Source organism: Giraffa tippelskirchi, chromosome 3 (genome assembly GCF_054371585.1).
Source record: "Giraffa tippelskirchi isolate mGirTip1 chromosome 3, T2T-mGirTip1v1.2.pri, whole genome shotgun sequence".
In the NCBI taxonomy this organism is placed as follows: Eukaryota; Metazoa; Chordata; class Mammalia; order Artiodactyla; family Giraffidae; genus Giraffa; species Giraffa tippelskirchi.
Window position 1 is genome coordinate 42,582,703 of NC_137277.1, and position 25,668 is coordinate 42,608,370.

At 53.7% G+C, this 25,668-nt stretch overlaps 1 protein-coding gene across 2 annotated transcripts in view; it reads left to right on the forward strand.

Moving 5' to 3' along the window:
* The window catches only part of SEZ6 (seizure related 6 homolog), a 48,219-nt gene that overhangs the window by 15,359 nt on the left and 7,192 nt on the right, over nucleotides 1-25,668 (forward strand). For both annotated transcript variants that reach the window (XM_081580309.1, XM_081580310.1), the window contains exons 2-5: nucleotides 6,169-6,804; nucleotides 7,461-7,594; nucleotides 19,871-20,066; nucleotides 24,528-24,713. In XM_081580309.1, the coding sequence (XP_081436435.1) occupies nucleotides 6,169-6,804; nucleotides 7,461-7,594; nucleotides 19,871-20,066; nucleotides 24,528-24,713 (1,152 nt within the window). The remainder of the gene's footprint in view (nucleotides 1-6,168; nucleotides 6,805-7,460; nucleotides 7,595-19,870; nucleotides 20,067-24,527; nucleotides 24,714-25,668) is intronic.

The following is a 25,668-nucleotide window of genomic DNA, read 5'->3' on the forward strand; positions in this document are numbered from 1 at the left end:
GCATGAGTGCCCTAGGATAGTGGCGGCCAGGCTAATGGGAAGATGGTGAAGAGGTACAGCTGAAGGCCAGTGGCAGCAGTAGACAAAGCTGAGGGATGGAGCTACTGAGCTCTGGGTCCTAGTCCCAGGTTTGCCATGCATTGGCTGTGCAACCTTGGACAGCTTACTCAACTGTTCTGGGCTTCAAATGGCTCTGTCTCTGGGGAGGATAGGTGATTACATGTGAAGGTGCTGAGTGCCTGGTTAGCACATGAGCACTGAGGAATGGCAGCTGCCTGGCTCCAAACCACAGGAGGCAGAACATATCCATTCTGGTTCTGCTATAGCTTTTGGGTGATCTTGGAGAAGCCACACCCCAGCTCTAAGGCCTCAGTTTCCCCATCTGTTCTATTGGGTTTATATTGCCTTTCCTGTTAATATAAGAAGTCGACAGCAACAAACCTACCTCAGACACAGAAATATTGTGGGGTAATTATGTCAGTAGTAGCCCATGGAATCAGGCCTCAGGGGCCCTCTGTGACCCTGCTAGCCTCTAGCTGGGGACCCTCAGTTCAGGAGGCAGGCCTGGACCCAGTGAAACTGTTACTGTGGACACCAGGCTCTGGCCTGGGGGGGCCCAAGTGCTTTTACTCCGGGGGCCTCTCTTCCTGCCCTCGGGGTCTGGGATAATGGGGGTCTGCAGGGGCCAGGCCCTCACTAATCCCCTATTAAAACTTGAAAGGGGCCAGGGAACCTCCAGAATAAACTCATTAGCTTTTATGGGATAATAAATGGATCCCATTAAATTCTCATTCTCCCTATGCTGGGCCAGTTTAACCTCCAGAGCCCCAAGGGGCAGGCTCCCTGCCCACTGTAACCCTAGACTCCTGCTGTACCCACCAGCAGGCATGCTCCCCACAGCTGAAAGCTGGTGCTGCCACAAGTGAGGATCAAGCCTGACCTGTCTGAGGACTCTGGGGCCCCCCTCCATGTGCTGGCCTCTGAGACCAGCAGGCCCCTCCTGCCCTGGCAGATGATGGGGGGGGGTGGCAGAGGGGAGCACAGGCCTGTCTCTCGTTGGCCCTCCCCAAACCAGGAGGACCCCACTCCACAGATGAAGAAGCAAATGCCCGGGAGGGCAGCCCCCAGCTCAAGTCCCACGGCTAGTGAGAGATGGGAGATTGGAACCTGAGGTTTTTCTGTCTGGAGCAGAGAGATCTGCCGAAACAGTAGCCCTAAGCAGACAGCCCACCTGGGCCTGGTGCAGCAGTTGTCCCAGGTCTACACTGTGTGAAGACCGCCACCCGGGACTTCCCTGGTGGTCCAGTGGTTAAGACTCTGCATTTCCGCTGCATGGTGAGGGTTCCATCCCTGGTTGGGGGACCTGCCTGCTGCCTGGGGCGGCCAAAAAAAAAAAAGACTACCACCGTCCCCCATTGCCTCCATACAAACCAGTTCAAGCTCCACAGCCCACCCATGCTGTGACCCCTGGCAACATCCTGGGCCTCACTGAGCCTCAATTTCCCCATCTGTCAGACAGGGACAAAACACCTACCCCTGGAAGCTATGAAGAAAAGTCCCCAGTCGTATGGGCTTCCCAAATCAGAGATGAGCACCCCGCCCCATTTGGATCCCAGTCTGTGGGGGTGGAGGATGCATCCCGACCCCTCACCCGCCGCCGCATCTCCACCTTCACCCCGCTGGGTCCAGGGGAGGAAGGGGGCGGGGCAGGCGGCTTTCCCTGGGAGAACCCGGCTGGAGCCGCCGAGAGGAGGGGGTTTCCGATCCCAACAGGGGCCACGGGGGGGGGGGGGGCGGCGCGGGCCGGGAGGCGGAGCGGGAGAGAATCCACCGGGGAGGCATCCTGAATGGCTCATTAGTGCCGATGAAAGCCTTTTTTCATTTCGTCTAAATACTTTAAACAGGGCTCCCTCCGATGTCTATTTGCATAGCTTAAGAGCTAATGCGGGGGGAGGGCCCAGGCAGTGGTGGCGGCGGGGCCACACCAGAGCTGGGGGCTGCTGGGAAGCTCGGGGCCTCCGTCCCGGGAGCGGGGGAGCAGAGGGGGTGTTTCCCAGCCCCGGCCCGCGGGAGGGGAGGAGGGAGCGGCCGCGCAGGGAGTGCATTCCTGTGTCCGGGCACCAGGTGGACCGGGCAGCCGGGGGATCCTGGGGGGGCTGTCTGGCTGTGGGCCACTGTCCCCCCGCTCCATGCTGGCCTTTGCACCGTGTGGTACAATATTATCCTCGTTTAACAGATGACAACACTAACTTCCTGGAGGTCACACGCACTGCTCCACAACAGGGAACATGGTCCTCCAGGAAGGAGAAGGTTGTCTCACCCGGGCTAGCCTCTCCCAACCCCAGAGGGCTGCCCCCCTCAGAGTGTGGCCTCACCTTCTGTATCCCCCTCTACCCTTCCCCTCAGAAACCCCTGCTACTTAGAACATTAAGATTCTCATAAAACCTCTCCAAAGCGCCCGTTTTACAGCTCAGGACACAGCAGTGACTGGCCTGGGCTCCCTCAACTTTTAAGCAGCAGAGCTGACATTTAAACCCCGGTGCCTGTGTGACGAGCTGTCCCTGCCCTGTGAAGCAGTGTCCTTGGCCTCTGGTTTTGAGTTCCAGACTCAGATGCGCTTTGGGCACAGAATGGGGGCACCCTGGGTCCCAGCCCAAAGGCCTCCTGGGGGCCCAGCTCGGCTCCGACTCAGCTTAGGGCCCAGGTGCCAGAAACTGTGGCCCCAGCTCCACTTCCAACCTGCATCAGACCGTGGACAGGTCCAGTCCTTTCTCTTGGCCTTAGCTTCCTGTACTGGCTAGAGGGCTCTCTGCTGGGGAGCACGAGTCCCCTCCTGTGAGGCAGACTGGTGTCCTGGAAAGACTAGGGCTTTTGAACCAGATCAAGGTAGGTTCAGATCCCAACTCCACCACTGTGCCCCAGGCAGGTCCTCACCTTACCTCTCAAGGCTTCCAGTTCTTTTTCTGTAACGTGGGAATAAGAGTCTCATCTCACAGACTTGTAGTGTCACATAATCCAAGATCTGGGGATGGCCTGACTCAGTGTCTGGTACACATTAAGGTACCTGAAGAGACTGGGCATTTGGCCCCCGACACCTGGCAACCCACTCCAGTATTCTTGCCAGGAAAATTCCATGGCCAGAGGAGCTGCAGCCTATGGGGTCGCAAAGAGTCAGACATGACTGAGCAGTTAACACACACCTCCCCTGTATCACACCCCCTCTTTGTCGGTCTCTATACCTTTGATCTCAGTCAGCCCAGGCAGAGAGAACCCCAGGAACCTGGCGAGGGAGGTCACAGGGCCTGAGGCTTCCATCAGAATCAACCAGGGTGTCTGGAGACGCCCTCTCCTTAGAAATGGCTTGTCTCCCACAGATTATCCTACCCCCTCTGACAGTGGGGAGCACCCTCAGGGACCAGGCGGCAGCTGATTTTGAAATCAATTTGCTCGTTTGATATGCTATCTCCATCCCATTTAACCAAGTGCTCAGTCCCCCCAGATAACACAATCAGTGCAATCGACAGTGACGGGAGGTGTCCATTAGCTCTGCTCCATTGCCCAGCACCCACCTGGCAGCCAGCAGGAGGAGCCGTGCCCACTCTGGTCCCTTCCTGAGACAGAGGCATTCCCTCTCCCAGTGAAGACTCCCGCGGGCGCCTGCCCTGGGAGACTCGTCTCTTCTTGGGCCACCCTGGAAGGGGACACCGGAACCCTAAGGCTCCAGTCTGTGTGATGAGAAAGGCTCTTCTTCCCTGTGACATGCTAAGATTAGTCCCAGGTCACCTGGCAAAGACCATGTGACATCTGGGGGCTGGGCAGAGAGTAGTCCTGTCCTGGCAGGTCACAGGCACTCCCTGGACCCTCCACCACAGACTCAGATGAAAGACACAGGACACTGGTGGACCATCTGCTCCAGGGGGTGTGGGCCTGGCAGCGTATTTAGTTTGGGCACCGTGTTGTCAGTGTCTGGTACAGAATGCCAAGGCACAGATGGGCTGTTTTAGTGAGCGTCCCGAGAAATAGGGATTGGTCCTGCTTTCTCAAGGCTTTGGGCCCCCAGGCCCCTCTGACCCAGAACAGCAGAGAGCCCTCTGACCTGCAGCCACCTCCCCTACCCCAGTTCCTCCCTCCTCCCAAGTGTCTAACACATCAGAGCTGCCATGGTCTCCCGAACAGAATGTAGGCCATCTGCTGCATCCTTGTGCCTGCCAATCCAGGGGGTGGGTGTGGGATGACAGCCCCACCATCGGATGTGCAGAGGAACCAACCTTCTCCTCGCCTACTCTGTTATCTCACTCTGGCTGTGCTTCCCTTCAAGTCCTTGTGCAGCCATTTTGAGAGCTGTTCAAATCAGAATATCTTCCCAGCCTTCTCGAAACTGGCAAAATTCTATGTGAAGTGTATCTGGAGCCAGCATCCACTGACCTTTTTCCTGACAGTCCAGGATCTGGGGAGCCTGGTGGGCCACAAGTAGAATATGCAGCATTTCTCCAGCTATGATGTGGTTAAATAAGTCAATACAATCAATAGCATAGCAACCTCAGACCAGGAACAACAAACACTTTTCTTCTTCTTCCATAGCCTGTCTAATTAATCGGTGGTGGCTGCCTGCATAACTGTGTTGAGAAGGATTCTGAAGTCCCATGTGGCCTCAGCAAGAAATAATCAAAATTGGTTAACAATGCCTGCCATGGATTGGGAGTGACATGCAGATGACCTTACTTTAGACCCTACCCTAGATGAATCCTGGCTTGTGTCAAAAGAAAGATAAAGAGAATTCAGAAAGACATAGCAGATGGGAAAGGGAAGTAATATTATCTCAGTTAATCCTATAAAAGAAACTCCATTTTACAGATGAGAAAAATAAGGTTTAGAGAGTTAAATTATTTGCCCAAGGTCACACCGTCCCATGGTGACAAATTTGAAGTTATATCTTCCTCACTCCAGAGTTTAGCTTCTCCTATTCTATTCATATTACTGTTCTTGGGGGACAAAAAAGTCGAAAGAAATGATTTTATGGAAAGTGAGAGAAATAAGGCATAATGGGACTCTAACAAAAAATAGTCATCATGAATCCATGAAGGAGTCTAAAATAAAATCCCAAATATGTGAAGTATTTCCTGAGACTAATAACCAGCAGTTTCATTTAGAATAGAAAATGAGCTTGAATGCAAGGCACTGTAATCTCAGGCAGAAAAGTCACAGTGACGGCATTCTTGCTAAGGGTGTCATCTCTGACCTTCAGATGACTGGTGGTTGACTTGGAGCAAGTCATTTCCTTTCTTTGACCTTGTTTCCTCATCAGTAAAAGCAAGCCTTTGAACTAGATTAGGGATTGGAAATATTTGTTCAACATGTGTGTCTGAGGTGTCAGGCACGGCTGCCTAGAGTGCTGTGTTAAAAAGGATTCTGAGGCTGAATCTGAGAGCAACCAAGAAATGGTGTGATGACAGATTAGTAATGGCCTTCCAGGTGGTGCTACTGGTGAAGAATCCACCTGCCAATGCAGCAGACCCAAGAGACCTAGGTTCGATCCCTGAGCTGGGAAGATCCCCTGGAGAAGGAAATGGCTACCCACTCCAGTATTCTTGCCTGGGAAATCCCATGGGACAGAGGAGCCTGGCGAGCCACAGTGCATGGGGGTCACAAAGAATCAGACACAACTGAGCACTTGTCAGCAGCAGCAGATTAGTAATGGCCACCTCTGGTGTTGGGTGGAGGGAGATCTCTCATGTGCCATCCTTGAAGTGCGTGATATCATCTCACTCTCAGCTCTCAAATTCTGTAGCTCCATGATCCTCAGCGAACCTCATGCGAAGAGTTGACTCATTGGAAAAGACCCTAATGCTGGGTAGGATTGGGGGCAGGAGGAGAAGGGGACGACAGAGGGTGAGATGGTTGGATGGCATCACTGACTCGATGGACATGGGTTTGGGTAGACTCCGGGAGTTGGTGATGGACAGGGAGGCCTGGCGTGCTGCAATTCATGGGGTCGCAAAGAGCCGGACACGACTGAGCGACTGAACTGAACTGATGATTCTCAGCCATGAGGACGCTCCCCAAGGCTCTCTGTCAAAAGAGAGATGGGTCTCCCACTGCCTGGACTGGCTGTGCTGCTGCTCACTGTGGGGCAGGAGGAGAATCTCTGAGTATATATTATGGTTTCAGGACTCTCCTCAGAGGCCCCCACGGAGGGGGAAGGGCAGGCCCCGGGCCTGGAGGAGACGGATGGAGAGTTGACAGCGGCCCCTACACCTGAGCAGCCAGAACCAGGTGTCCACTTCGTCACAACGGCCCCTACCCTGAAGCTGCTTAACCACCACCCCCTGCTGGAGGAATTCCTACAAGAGGGGCTGGAGAAGGGCGAGCTGAAGCCTGACCCACCTACAGCGAGTCCCCTGCCCCGCCTGGCCAATCAGGACAGCCGCCCCGTCTTCACCAGCCCCACTCCAGTCATGGCGGCAGCACCTACTCAACCCCAGTCCCGGGAAGGACCCTGGAGCCTGGAGTCAGAGCCCCCTGCACTTCGTATCACAGCTGCCCTATCTCCGGGGCCCAGCATGGCAGTGCCCACCCCAGGCCCAGGGGAGGGGCCCAATACTACACCGCCTAGCGGAGCATGGACTCCAACCCCAGAGGGTCCTGGAGACATAGGCAGGCCCTGGGCTCCAGGAGTCATGTCCCAGACCACAGGGCTCGGGATGGAGGGGACAGTCGCCACCTCCACGGCTTCAGGGGACGATGAGGAGACCACCACCACCAGCACCATCATTACCACCACCGTCACCACAGTCCAGCCACCAGGTCAGTTACTTGCTGGCTCAGATCCCCATCTAGAGATGGGGCTGGGGGGTTGCTGGGGGCCCTCTGAATTTCTCTCTCTGTGTCACTGTGCTGGCCTGCCTTGCCCTTTGGCACCAAGGGCCAGCCTGCAGGAAGCACGTGGACTGGAACCAGACCCAGGTTCAAATCCTGATTGAAAGCAACTACCCCAGACCTTGGGGCTTCCCAGGTGGTGCTAGTGGTAAAGAGCCCTCCTGACAGTGCAGGAGATGCAAGAGACGTGGATTCGATCCCTGGGTCAGGAAGATCCCCCGGAGGAGGGTACGGCAACCCACTCCAGTATTCTTGCCTGGAGAACCTCATGGACAGAGGAGCCTGACAGGCTACAGTCCTTAGGGTCGCAAAGAGTCGGACATGACTGAAGTGACTTTGCATGGATTTTATCTAACCTCCCTGAGCCTCTTCTGTAAAATGGCAATAAGAAGACCCACCTCACTGGGTCACTGTAAGAACTGAGATAAGATTACACACACACACACACACACACACACACACACACACACACACACACACACACACACACACACACACACACACACACACACACACACGGCAGCCATAGCTGGGCCCAAATTGCCAGAGCTAAGTTTAGCCTTATATCTCCCCCTGCCTTCCAGGCCCTTGCAGCTGGAATTTCTCAGGCCCAGAGGGCTCTCTGGACTCCCCCACAGCCTCCAACTCACCCCCTGATGTCGGCCTGGACTGTTTCTACTACATCTCTGTCTACCCTGGCTACGGTGTGGAAATCAAGGTGAGTGACCTGGATCTGGCAGAGGAAAAACTGGGGCCAGTGTGTTATCTTTCCAGAAAGGTGCTGGTTACTGGGGGGAGGTGGGGATGTGCCAGGTTATCAGTGGGAGGAGGGGCCTAGGACCAGGGTCTGGCGATGGGCCTAAACCGTGGTCGGATTCTGCCCTGTGCATCGGAAGTGAAGAGGCTCCTGCTCCTGCTCAGCAGTGCCTAGGCTCGGAGGGGTGGTGGGAGGGGCAGGTGTGCCCATCCTCTTCCCCCAGGGGTTCAACCAGGAGCTCAGGAGAGCCCGAGGGGCTCTAGCCATGGATGGGCAGAGGATTGGGTGAGTGTCTGGATCCACGTGTCTGAGTTGAAGAGGACTCAGGGTGGCCTGGTTGGGCCTGTGAGAGCCATGGAGCCTCACTTGCTCGTGTATTCACTCACTCATTCCCTTCAGCAAATACCCTCTGAGCAGCCCCTCTTGGTCAGCCCCCTCTGCTGGCTCCTGGGATGCGAAGGTGGGAAAGACAGACATGGCTGCACCATCCAAGGGGACCAGCTGCTGGGGGAGTCAGACCTAGTGCTCAGCCCTCTACCCCCTGCCTTCCTGCACCATCTCATCCCTCCCCTGGTGTGAAGTGTTAGTCGCTCAGTCGTGTCTGCCTCTTTGCGACCCCATGAACTGTAGCTGCTTCAGGCTCCTCTGCCCATGGGATTCTCCAAGCAAAAATACTGGAGTGGGTAGCCATGCCCTTCTCCAGGGGGTCTTCCCGACCCAGGGATCAAACCCAGGTCTCTTGCATTACAGGGGGATTCTTTACCGTTTGAACCACCAGCTCTCTCTTAATCCCCAGACCTGAGCCTGTAGGTCCTCATGGCTGTCCCACAGGCTCCTGATGCTCCAAACCCAATTCTTTCTTTTTGTTCCCCTAAACCTGCTTGACACTCTACACTTATCCTCAGAGATTGGCCCCAACCAATCAGAAACCTAGAGCAGCACCCCCACAGTACATTGTAGACAGCATCCCTGGAGCTGTGCAACCAGAGCTGTGCAACCTTGGCTCTTCCCTCTCCCTCTTTCCTGAGTCCACCAACTCATGCCCGAGTTCTATCACCATGACACTCTCCCAAACTCAGATCTGCCTGCTGCTCCCTCTTATCCCAGCCACCACGTGGTCCAGCCTCTGTCATCCCTCCCTTGGTGATGTAGTGGCTGCCTCACTGGTCACTCCACTCATGCTTGCCCCTTCCTACCATCCTCCACCCACATTGCAGTCATTTTTCTCAAATGAAATCGATCCTACCTCCCACGTCTCCCCCAAGGGTCTCTGAATCAAGGCCAGTCCCTCTGGGCCCATCTCTAGCCGTTTCCTCCCTTGTTCTCTACTCTTGCTTTGCACTAAACAGCTTACAGCTAATGGAACAGACCAAGCACACTTTCCTCACAAATTCCTATTGCACCTGCTGGTCCCTTTGCCCAGAAGAGTCATCCTCCTATCCCTTCCCTTAGGACTCTAATCTGGCCTCACTTTTTCTAGGAACTCTCTCCTGATCCCCAGAGCTTGGGATACCTCCCATCCTAGCTCATCACTCTGTCTCCTATAGGTGTGTTTATAGCTGTACACCACCCCAGCTAGACTGTGAGTTCCTTGAGGGGTACCTTGGAATACAGGCCCCAGACTGGCTTCTCCATGGGCTGATTGAATGAAATGGACCAATGAATGGAGGAAGGAAGGAATGAGGTGATATTTAATGTGACTCCGGAGACTGAATGGAGGTGAAGAGGAGAGGCATTCAGCCCAATAGAGGGAATCAGGCAGGTGATGGAGGAGCCCAGGGGAGGGGCAGAGGAGGGGTCCAGGCGGGGAGCAGGACAGCACTGCCTATCTCCCCTTCCTGGCCTGCTCCAGACACATCCCAGAGCCCCTGGATCTGGGATGAGAGCCAGCTTATCTGTCCTGGGGCAGCACCCTCCCCTCTGGGGATGGGAGGTCCAGGTCTCTGGGCCAGACCCTGAGGAGGGGGCACCTTCTCCCACCCCTGGTGGGCCCCTCCCCTTCTTTCTGTAACTGTTTGCTCCTGTTCTGCCAAGCCCTGTGCCCCTCACTCTGGTCTGACTGGGAGGGTAATTAGGAACAGTCACCAACACCCCCCCCAAGCCATTAGCTCTCAGTGCCGCTTAATTAAGGTAATTAATGTAACATCATCACCTAATGAGTGGTGGCACCGGCTGTGGCTCACCGGGTAGAAGGCGCCAGCTGCAGGTGTGGGGCAGGCGTTGGGGGGTGCAGATGCCAGGCTGGCTGCCCCCCTGCAGGCCTGGGCTGGCTTTACCTGCCCCCCAAGCCTGCCGCCCCCACTGACGCCCACTAGGCCAGGCTGGGCCCCGTTCTGGTACTCTCCACAGTGAGGTGAAATGCTGCAGGCTCTGCCTGCCCTGGCCCTGGCCCAGGCATCTGCCCCACCCTGGATACCCACCCCCTCACATACGCCCTAGGAAGCCCCGTGTCTGTTGTCTGGTTCTGCCACATTTTTTTCCATCAGATGCAAAAGCTGTTACCAGGCAACCTTGAGAGGAAGACCTGCCACAGCCCTGGATGGCTGTCAAGAAATGTAGCAGACAGATGCTGGCCCCGCCCTCTACTCCCCCACCACTGGGCAGAGTCCTTGGGGACCCTGTCAACCTGATGGCCTGAGACAGAGTCTGAGGCCATGGCAAGGAGGGCCAGGTGGGGAGGGACACAGAATTAGCCAGGGCTGAAGCAGGATTTAAGTTTCCTCCATGGCCAGTTCCGGCCACTTCGGCTCCTAGCCAGGCCTCCTGGGAGCACCACACAGGCCACTTGGGGACCTGAAGTATTACTGACACTGCAGACCGATACCCAATGGGTATCTGAAAAACTGAGGCCATCATGGAAAGGGAATTGCCCAAGGTCACTCCGTTAATCATTAACTGTTTTTTGATGAATGAATTTGTTCCACAAATACAGATTGAGCAATTACTATGTGCCAGACTCTGTGCTGGGCACTGGGGACACAGATCTTCACAATCAGTGGGGGAGACAGAATAAAAAATGATGACCATCAAAAAAAACCACCAACACCAATGACCATAAAATGCACGGTACTGATGGGGATGGGAGTGGGGAGCACGGAGGACCGTAGGAATTCTAGGATGGGGCACACTCCATCAGCCAGTGGTCAGGGTAGGGGGGTTGGTCAGGGAAGTCTTCTGGGAGGTGACGATACCTGCTCTGAAGGCTGAAGGATGAGAGGCCAGCAGCCAACCCTGGGCTGGGAAGCAGCATGTAAGGCAGACTGGCCCTTGAAGCCTGCCCAGGCAGTTTTGGACAGGTGACTTTATTGCAGAGGAGCAGGAGGTGGGCTTCAAGGCTTCTTGATGGCACTCCTGCCAGAGGCTAGGTCAGCACAAAATGCTCTCCTGCTCAGAGCAGGATGTTGGGCCAAGCCATGCTGGGCATTGGCAGCTAGATGAGTGAGACAGTTGACACACCTAGGAGGCTGACCACTGCTCCTTCAGGCTTGTGTCTTCTCTCCATCATGGGTAAGCCCCTGCTTGCCCCTCCATGAGTTCACGGAGATGGCGAGGTGAAAGGGATGGAATCCTGGCAAGGAGGACGGGAGGAACCACAGGAGGAGAGGAACATCTTAAAGACCCATAAATCACAGCCCTGCACTGGTCAGCCTGGCACCATGCTGAGCCCCTGCCATGTGCCCAGAGTCCTGGCTAAAGACTGGGGCCCTAGGAAAGACCCTTTCAACCCCCTCTTTATGAGGAACAGTCTCAGGGTTCTAGAATCTCTAATGGCCCAGCTCCCCATGGCTTGGACCACCTCCCTTTAGGATGCTATTTGTGCCCTTCGAGAATGAGGGTCTGAGCTGCCTGCAGGAAGAAGGCCAGGGAGGAAGAAGCTTGCCTGTTTTACCAGGAGTTTGGCACGGGGCTGGGCTCTTTTTAGAGAGATCCAGAGAAGCCCCTTCAGATGGGTGGGCATGAGCTCTGTAGCCCATGAGGGTCCCATTTCCTTCCCAGGCAGCCAGTCTCCCCTGAGGGCTCCAGGCCTTTCTGGGCCTGGCTCATGTCTCTCACTGTGCTTGGCATTCCAAGAGCCTTCCCACTGCCAGCCCCATCTTGGCTTGACGGCTGTCTGTACCATCTGGAGCCTGGGCACAGCTGCCCACCATCCCTGCCCTGGTGCCCCAAGTGGCCCCGTTGGAACAGTGTGCTCCCAGGCCAGGCCAACTGCCAATTTGATAACCAGAACCCCCTAGCCTCCCAGGCCAGGACCAGGCCTGATGCAGGAGTAGGTGGTGGGGCAATGCAGTGAAATTCCTCAGCAACCTCTTCTTTCTTGGCTCCAGGAAGGCCCATGTGAGGGCGAGGTGGTCACAAGGGAGCAGGCAGGTGTAGCACCATGGATCTAGGCCCTTCTCCCCATCCCTAAAGCAGACCCTATGCCATCAGGGTTTGCAGACAAGCATCAGTTAAGACAAGGGCATAGAAGCTATAGGACTGGGGTTCCAGTCCTGCCTTTGCAGCCCATCTCTCAGTCATGGGGCTAAGCCCCTGGCCTTCTCTAGGCCTCTGTCCCCTTCTGTGAAAGGAAGTTGAACCAGATGATGTAAAAGTGTCCTCCATGCCAGTCTCTCTGAGTATGGCTCCTTTTCTGGCTGAGAAACTCCCTCACAGGTCAGACTGGGCAGTGGTACCTCAGGCCCTTGACCCTGTTTCCTGCTTCCTAGCAGATGGCTTCCTTGGTGGCTCAGACAGTAGAGTCCTCCTGCAATGCAGGAGACCCAGGTTCAATCCTTGAATCGGGAAGATCCCCTGGAGAAGGAAATAGCAACCCATTCCAGTATTCTTGCCTGGAGAATTCCGTGGAAGGAGGAGCCTGGTGGGCTACAGTTCATGGGGTCGCAAAGAGTCAGACACGACTGAGCAACTTTCACTTCCAGAACCTGGGCCAGGGAGAGGGTGGTTCTCAAGTACCATGCCTCTCAGGCAGAGCCCTGGCACAGCTGAGGTGGCCCAAGGCCTGGATAGGGCCCTGGGTCGCTCAAAAAAGGGGAAGGAGACCGCAGATACTCTGCCCACTCTGTGCTGAGCCCATATAGGTGGGATCTAACATAATCCTTACAACCCCAACTCACAGACAAAACTGGGACTCAGAGAGGTCACGTGACTTGCCCAAGGACCTATCAACTAGTCAGTGACAGAACTGGGATTTGATCCCAAGACTCAAGAGCCCCTGTTCTTCCCCTGGCCCAGAAGATTGGCCTGTTCCAAGAGGGAGTTCAGTTGGGGACAATTGGAGAGCTCCATCCACCACCACTTTCCTCAGCCCAGCCCTGCCTGCTCCTTTAGGACCCCCATCTGGAATTCTCCCAGTCTGGGGGCAGAGGCCTGGGATGCAGTCCTGGCTTCGCCTTGGATTCACTGTGTGACTCAAAGAGGACCTCTCAACTTCTCTGATCACAAGATTCTTTTCTCTATAGAGTGGAGGTAAACACAGCCTCCCTGCCTCCTTTATTGAGGTTCTGTGAGATTTGAGAGGATAATTGGTGTGAAAGAGCTTTGAAAACTGTGAAGGATCTCATGGGAAGAACTATGATGCTACTTCTGTTGGAGTGAAGGAGCACGTGGACATGAGGGAACACATATACGTGTGGGCACGTGTGCCAGCTCATGTATTTTAGGGAGTAGTGTGCACGCAGTAGGTGGCGCTAGTGGTAAAGAACCCGCCTGCCAATGCAGGAGACATAAGAGATGCCGGTTTGATCCCTGAGTCAGGAAGATCCCCTGGAGGAGGGCACGGCAACCCACTCCAGTATTCTTGTCTGGAGAATCCCCAAAGAGAGGAGCCTGGCGGGCTACAGTCCATAGGGTCGCAAAGAGTCAGACACGACTGAAGTGACTTAGCACGCACGCATGTGCATGCAGTGGGCTTATGTCAGAGTACATGCATGGCTGTTGATGACCAGGAGAGTGCAGTGGAGCAAGGGCTGTGGTCAGCCTCTGGGGTTGGGACTCAAGTGCTGGGGGAGGGGCTTGCACATGAGTCATCCCTGAGCTCATGGCCTGCCCCCTGCAGGCTTATACTCAGGTGATAGCGTGCAAAGCCTTTTGGCACCATCCTGCCTGTGAGTCATACCATTACAGTGTGTTCTGGAGACCAACTGGCAGCTTCCATGGGGATGGAGAGGCCAGGCAAGGCTGACAGCCTGGGGTTGGCAGAGGGCAACCTAAGTCCTCCCCATCTCCCATCCAGGAAGGAATCAGGACAGAGCCCCTTCAAAGCAGCCCTATTTCCTTCCTTGAACTGACCCCCAGTCTGCAGGAAGCCGAGCAGGGTTAGACAGCCCAGGATCCTGTGGGAATTGTCCTCGCCTCCTTCTGCCTCTGTCTTCCCCGGCCTGGTCCCCAGCTCCCCTCTTGTCACTGGCTAGGGGTGTGGGAAGACAGCCCTCATGAGCAGAGCTGACATTTCAATCTGTCTCCTGAGCTCTTCAGATGCCTGCAAATTACATCAAGACTTCATCACCCCCCCTTGTCTAACACCCAGCCCTGTCTGGCCCCTGTCAGGCCTGGCCCTCAAACAAGTGACAAATTACATCTGGCCATGGTGGCAGGCCTGCAAGTGGGTGCTTGAAACCCAAGGGGCCAGCACTGCCTAGACAGCCACTGGGAGAACAGGGTGCCTTCTGGATAAGAGCCCCGAGTAATCAGGCCCACTCCATCCCATGCTCTCATGGCAACCATACCACCAGGCCAGCTTTAAGGGGGGCATGCCTTCCCCAGATCAGAGGAGGACAGAGGTCTCAGCTCCCAGTTTTCCCAGCTTTACAGGCTTCTGAGAGCTTCCCAGGTAGCTCAGTGGTAAAGAATTCGCCTGCCAATGCAGGAGACACAGGTTCGATCCCTGGGTCAGGAAGATCCCCTGGGGAAGGAAATGGCAACCCACTCCAGTGTTCTTGTCTGGAGAATTCCATGGACAGAGGAGTCTGGTGGGCTACAGTCTACGGGGTTACAAAAGAGTCAGACTCCACTTAGCAACTAAACGACAACAGGCTTCTGTGGGGGAAGACAGCTCAACACCTTTAGAAAAATCCCAGCCTGGCCAAAAACCACGTCCCTGCTAAACCTGACAGACCTGGGGCCTGGGAATAAAGATGTCCAGAAAATCTGTCTGCAGGTGACAACCCCATGAGGCTGGGGGGAAGGGAGCTCCCTTGGCCTCCAGCGAGGAAGGCTCTGTTACTTAACACCTGTTCGACCTTTCCAAAGCTCCTTAGCTTCTCCCAGCTTCTGTTTACTTAAGGGGATTTTACCACCTACCTTCCTTATAGAATTGTGGTGAGGATGAAATAATATCTGTAAATAGTCCAAGGTTTGACACATGGTAGGTGCTCTGTGAATGGTAATTACTGGTATTGCTACCGCTGTTGCTGGCTAAACAGCAGGGTTGGGAACTCGAAGCTGGGGTCAAAAGGGTGTTAGGGGAACTAGGAAAAATGATAAATACGTGTGTATTTCTCTGCCTTTGCTTCCTTAGCAATTTCCCTGCAGTGATGTCATCCCTTCCTCTTCCTAGTACCACCCCACCCCCTGAAGCACTCTCAGACCCACCTGCTCCAGGCTCTCTCCCCCCAGCCTACAACCCCTCCACTCTCCCCTAGAGGATTCCTGCTGCATGCGTTCAGTCCCACTTAAGGCAGAATTATATGCTGCCTGGCATCTCTCGATAATTACAGATTCCACGTGTGTGAGTCTTGTTTGCCCAACTGGAGAATCACAGAATCTCCAAGTTTGAGGGGACCTCCTCCAGCCTCCGCCTGCTGCAGGAATTCCCTGAGGACTGTCCCTGGCAGATGGTCCGGCAGCCTCCACCCAAACGTGCCCTGAGCTGCTCTTGGAGGAGCGCCACTTCTGGCCCAGCATCTCTGCCTCGGGCCTTCTCCTCAGCCCCCAAGATCCCCCCAGGTCTTTGCTCCCAGGCAGGGGGGTCTGCAGGGCACCTCTGCTCTCAGCACCCACAGTCTGAGGGGCTCAGAGCCTAGCACAGCTCTGTCCTCAGACCTCGCTGTTCTCAGCAGCCTCTAGCAAGTGATAAATATCCAGCGACCCGCCCACTCACCCTTTCCATACATCTTTATTTCAACTGGCCAGTGAAGAGGATGTGTGCATGCTAAGTCACTTCAGTCGTGTCTGATTCTATGCAACCCTACGGACTGTAGCCCGCCAGGATCCTCTGTCCATGGGATTCTCCATGCAGGAATACTGAATTGGGTTCCCTTGCCCTCCTCCAGGGGATCTTCCCGACCTAAGGATTGAACCCATGACTCTAATGTCTCTGCATTGGCAAGTGAGATCTTTACCACTAGCTCCACCTGGGAAGCCAAGCGAAGAGGTCATTGTGACCCAAAATGCTACCTTTAGGCTTTAATAGATAGAGGACAGGTGGGGAGGGCCTGAAGTAAAGGAACTGACTGTCCTGGCTTGGGAGGCAGAGGATGGTAGCCCTGAGACCTGAAAGAATGAGCAGCTTCAGCAGGAGAGGAAGAAGGGCAGGCATTTCCTGGGCAGGATCCTGGGCATGCAAATGCCCAGAGGAGGGGAGTCAGCATGGCCTTCACTGTGGCCACAGTGAAGGTAAGGGGCTGGCATAGCTGCCGAAGTCAAAAGTGAGCTGGGAAGTTTGGACCTTGTCTTGTGGACAATCTGAAATCACCAACAGCTTTGGGTAGAAGAGAGATATGATCCAATGAGGGACAGCCAGGGCCTGGGAGATGAGTTGTGAATGGACAGGGTGAAGGTCAGGTGGGAAACAAAGGAGGGGTGAGGTGCTGGTGGTGGTAATCAGAGCCAAGATGGAGACAAAAGGATGGAGAGAAGGAATCAACTGAAATATTTGGGAGATAAGATTAGGAGGGATTTGGTGACTCACTGGATGCTACTTAACTAGTCCAAGTGGATAATCTGTGAAGGTCCTGCCTCAGAGCAACATAGTAGGGATCTTGGAAACCTGCCTGCAATGCAGGAGACCCGAGTTCAATCCCTGCTTTGGGAAGATCCCCTGGAGAAGGGAATGGCAACCTGTTCCAGTATTCTTGCCTGGAGAATTCCATGGACAGAAGAGCCTGGCAGGCTACAGTCCATGGGGTCACAGAGTTAGACATGACTGAGCAACTAACACTTACACTTTCACTTTGGAAACCATGTTGATCTGTGCTTTGGAATCACAGGGGATATCTTGTTAAAATGTGTGTGTGTGTGTGCTGTCGTGTCTGACTCTTTACAACCCCATGGACTGTAGCCCACCAGACTCCTCTGTCCATGGAATTTTCCAGCAAGAATACTGGAACAGGTTGCCATTTCCTATTCCAGGGGATCTTCCCAACCCAGAGATCAAATCCACATCTCCTGTGTCTCCTGCATTGGCAGGTGGATTCTTTACCACTACCACCACCTGAGAAGCCCCCTTGTTAAAATGCAATGGATGATTTAGTAGATCTTAGACAGGGTCTGAGAGTCAGCTGCTGGGTGGTGCTGATGCTGCTGGCCCAGGGACCACATTTTGAGTAGCAAAGATTTCTACTAGGCCATTTTATAGATGAAGAAACTAAAGCTCAAATGGTCGGCATACCTGCCCAAGATTACATGGTTAGAATTAGGTCCCAGACCTCTGGGCTCCTAATCCAGTGCTTCTTTACCAGGCCATACACTCACCTAGACTGAAACCACTCACCTGAGACTGGGACTTGATCCCATCTCAGTGCTGGGACTCAAACCCATCCGAAACCCATGATCTTCCAACTGAGGTCACATGCCTGGTTTCAGGACTTAATGAAAGTTAGGTTGTTTGTGAATCACTGCAGAAGGAATTCAGCGAGAGTCAAAGTGATAGGCAAGAAGTAGATTTATTAATATAGCATATATTGTAAGAGATGCAAATGGGCAGGTGAGGGAACTCTGCCCCAAGGATTAAATAGGCTACAATTTTATAGTCAAAGGAAAGTGAGGGAGGGGGAAAGACTGCCTTCTTTGAGAAGATGTCAGGCTTACATCACTAGTTCCTCCTTCATATGGGGCAGGAGAGTGTTCGATCCTATGAGGTCAAACTAGGATTATCATTGTTGTTGCTCAGTCACTCAGTGGTGTCTGACTATTTGAGACCCCATGAACTGCAGCACACCAGGCTTCCCTGTCCTTCACTACCTCCTGGAGTTTGCTCAAACTCACGTCCATTGAGTCGGTGATGCCATCCAATCATCTCATCTTCAGTCACTCCCTTCTCCTCCTGCCATCAATCCTTCCCAGCATCAGGGTCTTTTCCAATGAGTCTGCTCTTGATGGACAAATTGTTGGAGCTTCAGCTTTAGCATCAGCCCTTCCGGTGAATATTCAGGGTTGATTTCCTTTAGGATTGACTGGTTTGATCTCCTTGCTGTCCAAGACACTCTCAAGAGTCTTCTCCAGCACCATGGTTCGAAAGCATCAATTCTGTGGATTATCATAGCATTTATTCAAAACAGTAGAAGGTTGTTCATTTGTTTGTTTTTTCCCCTTTACCTAATGGCCTGGGGCATGTCTCATACTTTTATTTATGGCTTTAAGGTTAAGCAAGCCTGCTTCATTTCACGATATTCCAATAGCTTTCTTGAGTGATCATTAACTTACAGTGGTGTCCCAAAGTTTCCTAGGTTTCCCCTCTCTATCCATAGTCTCCTACTGGGACTTCTATAGCTACCTGTTTAACTATCCTATTCTAATCCTATCACTACCATTTCTCCTCTGGGCAGACTCTGTTGCTGTCCAATCCTTGTTTGACTGAATGAAGGCATGGAGCCCAGAAGGATGCTCCAGGGATTGAAGGACTAAGGATTGGAGTGATGGCAGAGGGGCCTGTGACAGACAGGAAATGATCAGAAGGGAGGGGTGTGGTGTAAGAAGACCAGGCTGAGCAGTCAGCAGGGGCCAAGTGGGGCAGGGACACCAGGGCCACAGCAAAGAGCTTGGGCTTGATACTATGGTCTTTGTGGGCTCACTGGAAAGTCACAGAGGATTTAAATAAGAATGCACCATGAGCAGCAACAGATCGGGGCTGTTCTCTGGCTGCAGTTCAGATAGTATTGATGTAGAGGGAGGCGTGGGGTAAGCCCTGCAGGCAGAAAGGCTGGCAGGAGGCTGCTGCATTGATCCAGGTGAGCAGTAACAGTGAGGACTCTGGGGAGGGGGCAGTGAACAGAGCTGGGGGCCAGTTGACAGGATGGAATGACTGATTGGATGTGGAATATGAGGCAGGAGGCAAGATGCTATTTTCTAACTTGGGCTTGCAAATGGATAGTGATGTCATTCCCTGAGCTAGGGAGCCAGGAGAGCTGCTAGTTGGGGAAAGAGAAGAGGGTGGCTCAGTTTGAGGCAGACTGGGTGAGAGATGCCTGTGAGGCATCCAGCAGGGGATTTTCAGGGGAAACTGGGCTCATGAGTCTGATGTTTAAGACCCTACCTTGCTGGCCAGGCAAGGCAACTGGACACCACCTAGTTCAACCCACCCACTGCATCCCCACTTTACAGATGAGAACACTGAGCCTCAAGCAAGGAAGGGACAGGAAGCATATGGTGTAGTTGAAAAGTTTTGGAAAACAGAAGTGAAGTGAAATGAAAGTCGCTCAGTCGTGTCCAACTCTTTGAGACCCCGTGGACTATACAGTCCATGGAATTCTCCAGGCCAGAATACTAGAGTGGATAGCTTTTCCCTTCTCCAGATGTGTTTACAAATCCCACTTCTACTAATCTCTGGGTGCGTGCATGTGTGTGCTCAGCCGTGTCTGACTCTTTACAACCCCATGCACTGTGGCCTGTCAGGCTCTTCTGTCCATGGAATTCTCCAGGCAAGAATACTGGAGTGGATTGCCATTCCCTTCTCCAGGGGGCTCCTAACCCAGGGATCAAACCCCTGTCCCCTGTGTCTCCTGCATTGGTAGGCAGATTCTTTACCATTGCACTACCTGGGAAGCCCTATAATTTCTCTGTGACCTTGAATAATATACTTAGTATCTCTGAACTTCAGGTCCCATTTCACAGGGTTACTGGGGAGGTAAAATAAGCTCTTCCTGCACTGAAGGGCCTAGCTCCAGGCTGGGGGGCTCCAATGCCCAGGGGTCACTGAGGACTGGCCATGCCTCGGGGCCTGCAGGAGCATGAGGGCAGCAGGGCTCAATCAGTAAAAAGAAGCCTGACCCTTCTGCTTTGCTCTGTCTATCCCATGGGCAGGTCCAGAACATCAGCCTCCGAGAGGGGGAGACCGTGACCGTGGAGGGCCTTGGGGGGCCTGACCCACTGCCCCTGGCCAACCAGTCTTTCCTGCTGAGGGGTCAAGTCATCCGCAGCCCCACCCACCAGGCAGCCCTGAGGTTCCAGAGCCTCCCACCCCCTGATGGGCCTGGCACCTTCCATTTCCACTACCAAGGTAGGCCTGGGGAGCTGAGGGCAGGACCAGTCCGGACTGGCTGCCCTACTGGGGGTCTCTGGTGCTATTACAGCCTGGGGGGGAACACGGAGAGGCTAGTAACACACACTGGGGTGAGTATGGCCCATTTGATACCTCCAGGACGTTCCCTCCTCCATCTACCACCCACCAGAGAACTCGGCCCAAAGGGCGACTGACACAGAATCAGGTAGCCCTGGGTGTGTCCATTGCCACTCATTCGTTCATTCAGTAAACTTTTCCTAGACATCTGCTCCTCGCCAGGCCTGTGCTGGAGACTGGCAGTATTAAGATCCAGCCTAGTCCTTGCCCTAATGGAATTCAGAATCTCCGCAACAGGCAGACACTTAACAGGCAGTTAACAACAGAAGGCCACTCCCCAAATGCAAGGGGGTCAAGGTCAAAGGGGCTTGACAGCTGACCATCTAGAGGTCCTTACCTACCACCCTGCCCTTCCTGAACTGTCTCACCCACCCTGGACCTGGCCCATGTCCCAGTCAGCTCAGAATACCTCTGGAAATAGGAGAGTGGCATGATGTAATAGGAAAATCACAGACTCAAGAGAAGGGCAGAACCACCTCTGAATCTCCTTCCCCTTGGCTATCAACCTTTCGCAAGTCATTTGACCTCTCTAACCCTCTGACCTCTTTTCCTCCACTGTAAAATGAGACCAAAACACTGAGTCGACAAAGCTGTGGTGGACAACTGCTTAGCACTCATCCATGAGAAAACCGGAAACTATATTAAAGAGCAGGCAGGATGGAAAAGGGAGGAAAAGCAGCTCTGTCCCTCTCCCACCAGGATCCCTCCTGGCCCCTTCTTCCCCAGGCAAAGTTTCCTTGATCCCTTGCACTGCTGTGACAAGGTAACCAGTTCAGACTGGGGAGTGCTAATGGGGAGATAATTGATGAGAACAATTGCCTTGATCACCAGGGACCACTTCCCCTCTCCTCTGGAGATGGGGATGCTTGGTCCTCCCCCTAAGGAGTACTCACACCTTCCTGGCCTCTCCACCTAAACTGGCTGAGCAGTCTGGTGTGGCAACAGGGAGCCTCATGGTCATCAGGGGTTGGCCAGGGGCTTGTCAGAGGCAAGGGACCAGCTTGCCTTGAGGCAAGGGTGACATCTCGGCAGCCTGGCCAGCCTCCCTAATGGCTCATCAATCCTCCCTAGCAGCAGGCATAATTTCACGCCACGGTAACCTCGGTGGCTACAAATTCCTTCGCACAAATCCTCAGACCTTCTCTCTGTTGGGCCAGACAAAGGTGGCTGAAATGCAATGAGGTGGAGGCCTGGTGAGGGGTGCGGACCCCAAGGATGGGCTGGGAAAGCTGGCCCAGCCCTACGTCTTTCTCAGTTCCCAGAAGCCCTCCCTCCTCGGCCCAGTTTTTGTCAATGATCAGCTCTTTCCTTAATGAGTGTAATTCCCCTAATTATAGGCTGTAATTAGCCCTGATCCCAGAGATGGGAACAGGAGGAGCGCGCGCTTATACGCGCATCTCCCGGTCTGGAGAAAGAGGGTGCCAGAAGAGGGGATGAGGGGCCCCGGACCCACAGCCCTGCCAGAGCTGTCCAAGAGAATGTTAGAGATCACGAGGCAGGGCCCCCACAGGGGTCTCATCTGCAGAACCAAGTTCCAGCTCCCCTCCCACAGCCTCAGGCAGGGTGAGGAAGCAGAGGGCCTTGCCAGGCATCCCCCTCCTCCCTCCTGAATATCCTGGCACCGGACTTGGCCCCAGAAACAGATGCCAGGGAGAAAATAGCTCAACAGATTGCAGCGATGCAGGCTCCCCGGGAACAGTCGTCATGGCAACAGGAGGAAGCTCGTCCTGGGAAGCAGCACTTTACCCACCATGGAGTCTGGGGGCTTCATCGTCTGCCCCCAGCCTCCTGCCCTCACCTCACACCAGCCCTATTCCTAATCTGTGAAATGGGGGGTCTCCGTTCCAAGAGTTATGGGGAAGATGGAAATACAAGTGCTGAGTATGCCGTCTGCCTCATGACCTAGACCGCCCTGGGTGTCATTCCCCCTCCATTCTGGGTAGAGTGTCCCATCCCACCCCAGCCTGGGGTTCCTCCCCAGATCACTGTGAGTAGCCACCCTGCACCACCACTCAGGGCAGCTTTGGTTATTACTCCCAGGTTTCTCTGATTCTTGAGCCCACATTTCTACTTCAACTGGGAAAGCAGGTGGGAAAGGGGAGATAGAAAGCAAGTGGGCTCCAGAGCCAGGAGCTTCAAGTCCCCACTCTACTGCTTACTGACTGTGTGATCAGGCCAAGTCCCTTCGTCTCTCTGAACCTTAGTTTTTTCCTCACCTGAAAACAAGTTAATAACCCCTAGCTTCCTCCTAAGCATGTTGTAGACATCAAGTAAGAAGAGTGTGAAGGCAATTTTTTTTTTTCGGTTGTGCTCCACAGCATGTGGGATCTTAGTTCCCCAACTAGGGATCAAACCCGTGTCCCCTGCATTGGAAGCGCAAAGCCTTAACCAGTGGACCGCGAGGGGAGTCCCAGGAAGGCACTTGAGAAGCTGGAAGGTGCTCCCTTTCCCATGCAGATGAGAGGTGCTTTTATTAATCAAAATTACAAACAATAACAGCATCTGGTGCTGTTCTGTGCCAGGGCTTCTCTGGTGGTTCAGATGGTAAACAATCTGCCAGGAGTGAGGGAGACTCTGGTTCTATCCCTGGGTCAGGACGATCCCCTGGAGAAGGGAATGGCTACTTACTCCAGTATTCTTGCCTGGAAAATCTCATGGACAGAGGCTATGATCCATGGGGTTGCAAAAAGTCAGACAACTAAGCAACTAACACTTTCATTTTCCCTGCCCAGAAGTATTAGTGAAGGTTCAAATATATAAGGTTCAGACACCGCACATATATCTTCTCATGTAACAACATAGAATGCAAGGTGGGTAAACAAGGAAATTGAGGCACATAGAAGTTAGGTAACTTGCCCAAAGTGGCACAGCAAGGAGGGGAGCCTGTATTCAAACCCAGGCAGTCTGACCTCAGAGCCCACCTCCTGAGCACTGCCCCATACAACTGACTGCCAACCACAAGCCACCATTCACTGGCCATTCTTCTAAGAACTCTGTGAGAGAGGGATAAGAAGGAATGGTCTCCTTTTCACAGACCTAGTTACTAAGGCCAGGCCAGGTGAAAATCACAAAACTTGTGATGACTCAAAGGTAAAGAATCTGCCTACAATGCAGGAGACAGAGGAGATGCAGGCTAGATCCCTGGGTCGGGAAGATCCCCTGAAGTAGGAAATGGCAACCCACTCCAGTATCCTTGCCTGGAGAATCCCATGGACCAAGGAGCCTGGTGGGCGACTAAGCATTGGCATTGACATTGTGTCTGGACCCTGGTCTGCCCACAGACAGCCCTTTCTTATATTCATACAAAGACACACAGAGGCTAGTAGAGTTCCTGCCATGACCTCCCTTCCCATCCTCCTAGTGCCATCAAGTGAGGGTGGGCCTCCTCCACCCCCAAGACCCAGGAGTGGTTCCTCAGTCTAGACGGTCCTCATCTCTCCCAGCACCCCCAGGGTTTTCAGCCTCCATATCCCAGACTCTTCACTCAGCCGCTCTCCTTGACCCCTCCAAGGCCTTCTTCCCCACTTCTCAGCCCTGGTCCCCATTTTTAGCTAAGGCCCCAGCTTGGCACTGGCTTGGGATTTGCCGGGTTGTTTTATAGGATTTGCTGCCACCATTCGGTCATACTTGGTATGACAATTTCAAAAGTTACCAAGTTTCCGAGGGCAACTTGTTCCTCCCACAACTTCCATGAAGTTGCATCCTGCTTCCCCATCCAGGACCCCTCCTGTTTTCAAAGTCCACAGCCCTTGTCATCAAGTTTTTTAGCATTCCTCAGTGAATACCAGGAAAGTTTTTACTGTCTGACTTTGGTGTTTCCTGCTGTAATTCATCTTTGTCTCTTGCAGAAAAAATAATATCAATATTTCACACCAGTATAGGCTTTTCACTATTTCGAGTGCTTTCACATCTATAAGTCATTCAGTACACATTTATTGATTCCAGGGATACTAAGCTGAGTAAAATACTCCCCATTTATTCTCACAATAACCCTGAAAGTGGGCTGATGTTTTGAACCTCATTTAACAAATGAGGAAACTAGGACAGAAAGGTGGTATAACTTGCCTGGAGTGTCAAAGCTTGGAACCCAAGGCTCCAACTTCCAGCTCTATGCTTGCTCCTGCCCAGGCTGCCGGAAGTATCACTGACACCTTCTCAGGAGGGGATCAGAGTCTCTTCTGGAATTCCTGATGCTTCCTCTGACACCTCAAGGCAGGCTGGGGCAGGCCCCTTTTGCCCTGGCTGACTCAGCCCCCTCAACACATGCACAGACACACACACACACACACACACACACACACACACACACACACACACGCCACCCATTCTCTCTCTCTGCAGCCTATCTCCTGAGCTGCCACTTTCCCCGACATCCAGCTTATGGAGCTGTGACTGTCACCAGCCTCCACCCTGGAGGTAGTGCCCGCTTCCGTTGTGCCACTGGCTACCAGCTGAAGGGTGCCAGGCTCCTTACCTGTCTCAACGCCACCCAGCCCTTCTGGGATTCTCAGGAGCCGGTCTGCATCGGTGAGTGGCCCCTGGGGACTCAGTGCCAAACAGGGAAGTGAGGTGGGGGGCTCATTCCTGCTCTCTGTTGCGGTCTTGCACCTCCATTTGCTCTCCATAAGGAAGCCAGAAAATGGCCTCACACCTTAGTAGCATTCACACAACCTGCACTTCTTGAGCACTTACTGTATGGAGGCACCACAGGTTTACCGAGTGGAATTAAACAGGGACTGTGCCCTCAAGGAGCCCACAGTTCTAGGAAATGAGGGAGGAAGACAGCCCCTGGGTCACCAACTTCCAGAGCAGGAAGTTAAAAGTATGAATGAAGAGACAGAGTGACCTGGAATGGGTGGAAGCAGTCATTCTTAGCTGGGTGCTTAGGAGGCATCCTAGGGGGAGTGGCATTGAAGGTTTCAGTGGCTGGAACTGTGTGGGCAGTGACCCCCAGGTGAGAAGAGGAGGGAGCGTTTTAGGGGCACAGAGAACAGCCAGGTTTGGCTGAGGCCTGAGACATGGGAGGAGGGCGGTGGGAGGGCCTTGAATGTCAGGCCAAGACACTGGGTGGAGAGCTGTTGACACTCTGTGAGATGGGGAGGGAGGGGTTCAGAACTGTCCCTCAGGAGAGACAGGCGGGGGGTGTCTGGAAGCTCGCAGCCAGCCAGGCAAGAGGGTTTGAATTTAGACAATGACTTTGGGAACGAAGAGGTGGGAAGAGGTTCCAGAGACCCTGACAAGGGAAAGGGGGGACGTAGGAGACTCCCAGGTTCTGGTCCTGGGTGATCGGAGAGTCTGAGATTGCTGCCAGTGAAGAGGGGCTTGTTGACAGAAGGGAGATGGAGTGTTTTGTTTGCAGGGTGAAAGACAGCTTGGGGTTTTGATACTTATTTCATCCTATAAACTCTTTCTGGGCATCAGGCCAAAGCGGGTGTGAATAAGCCAGACTTGGGCTCTGCCCTCAAGGAGCTCTCTGTTCGGA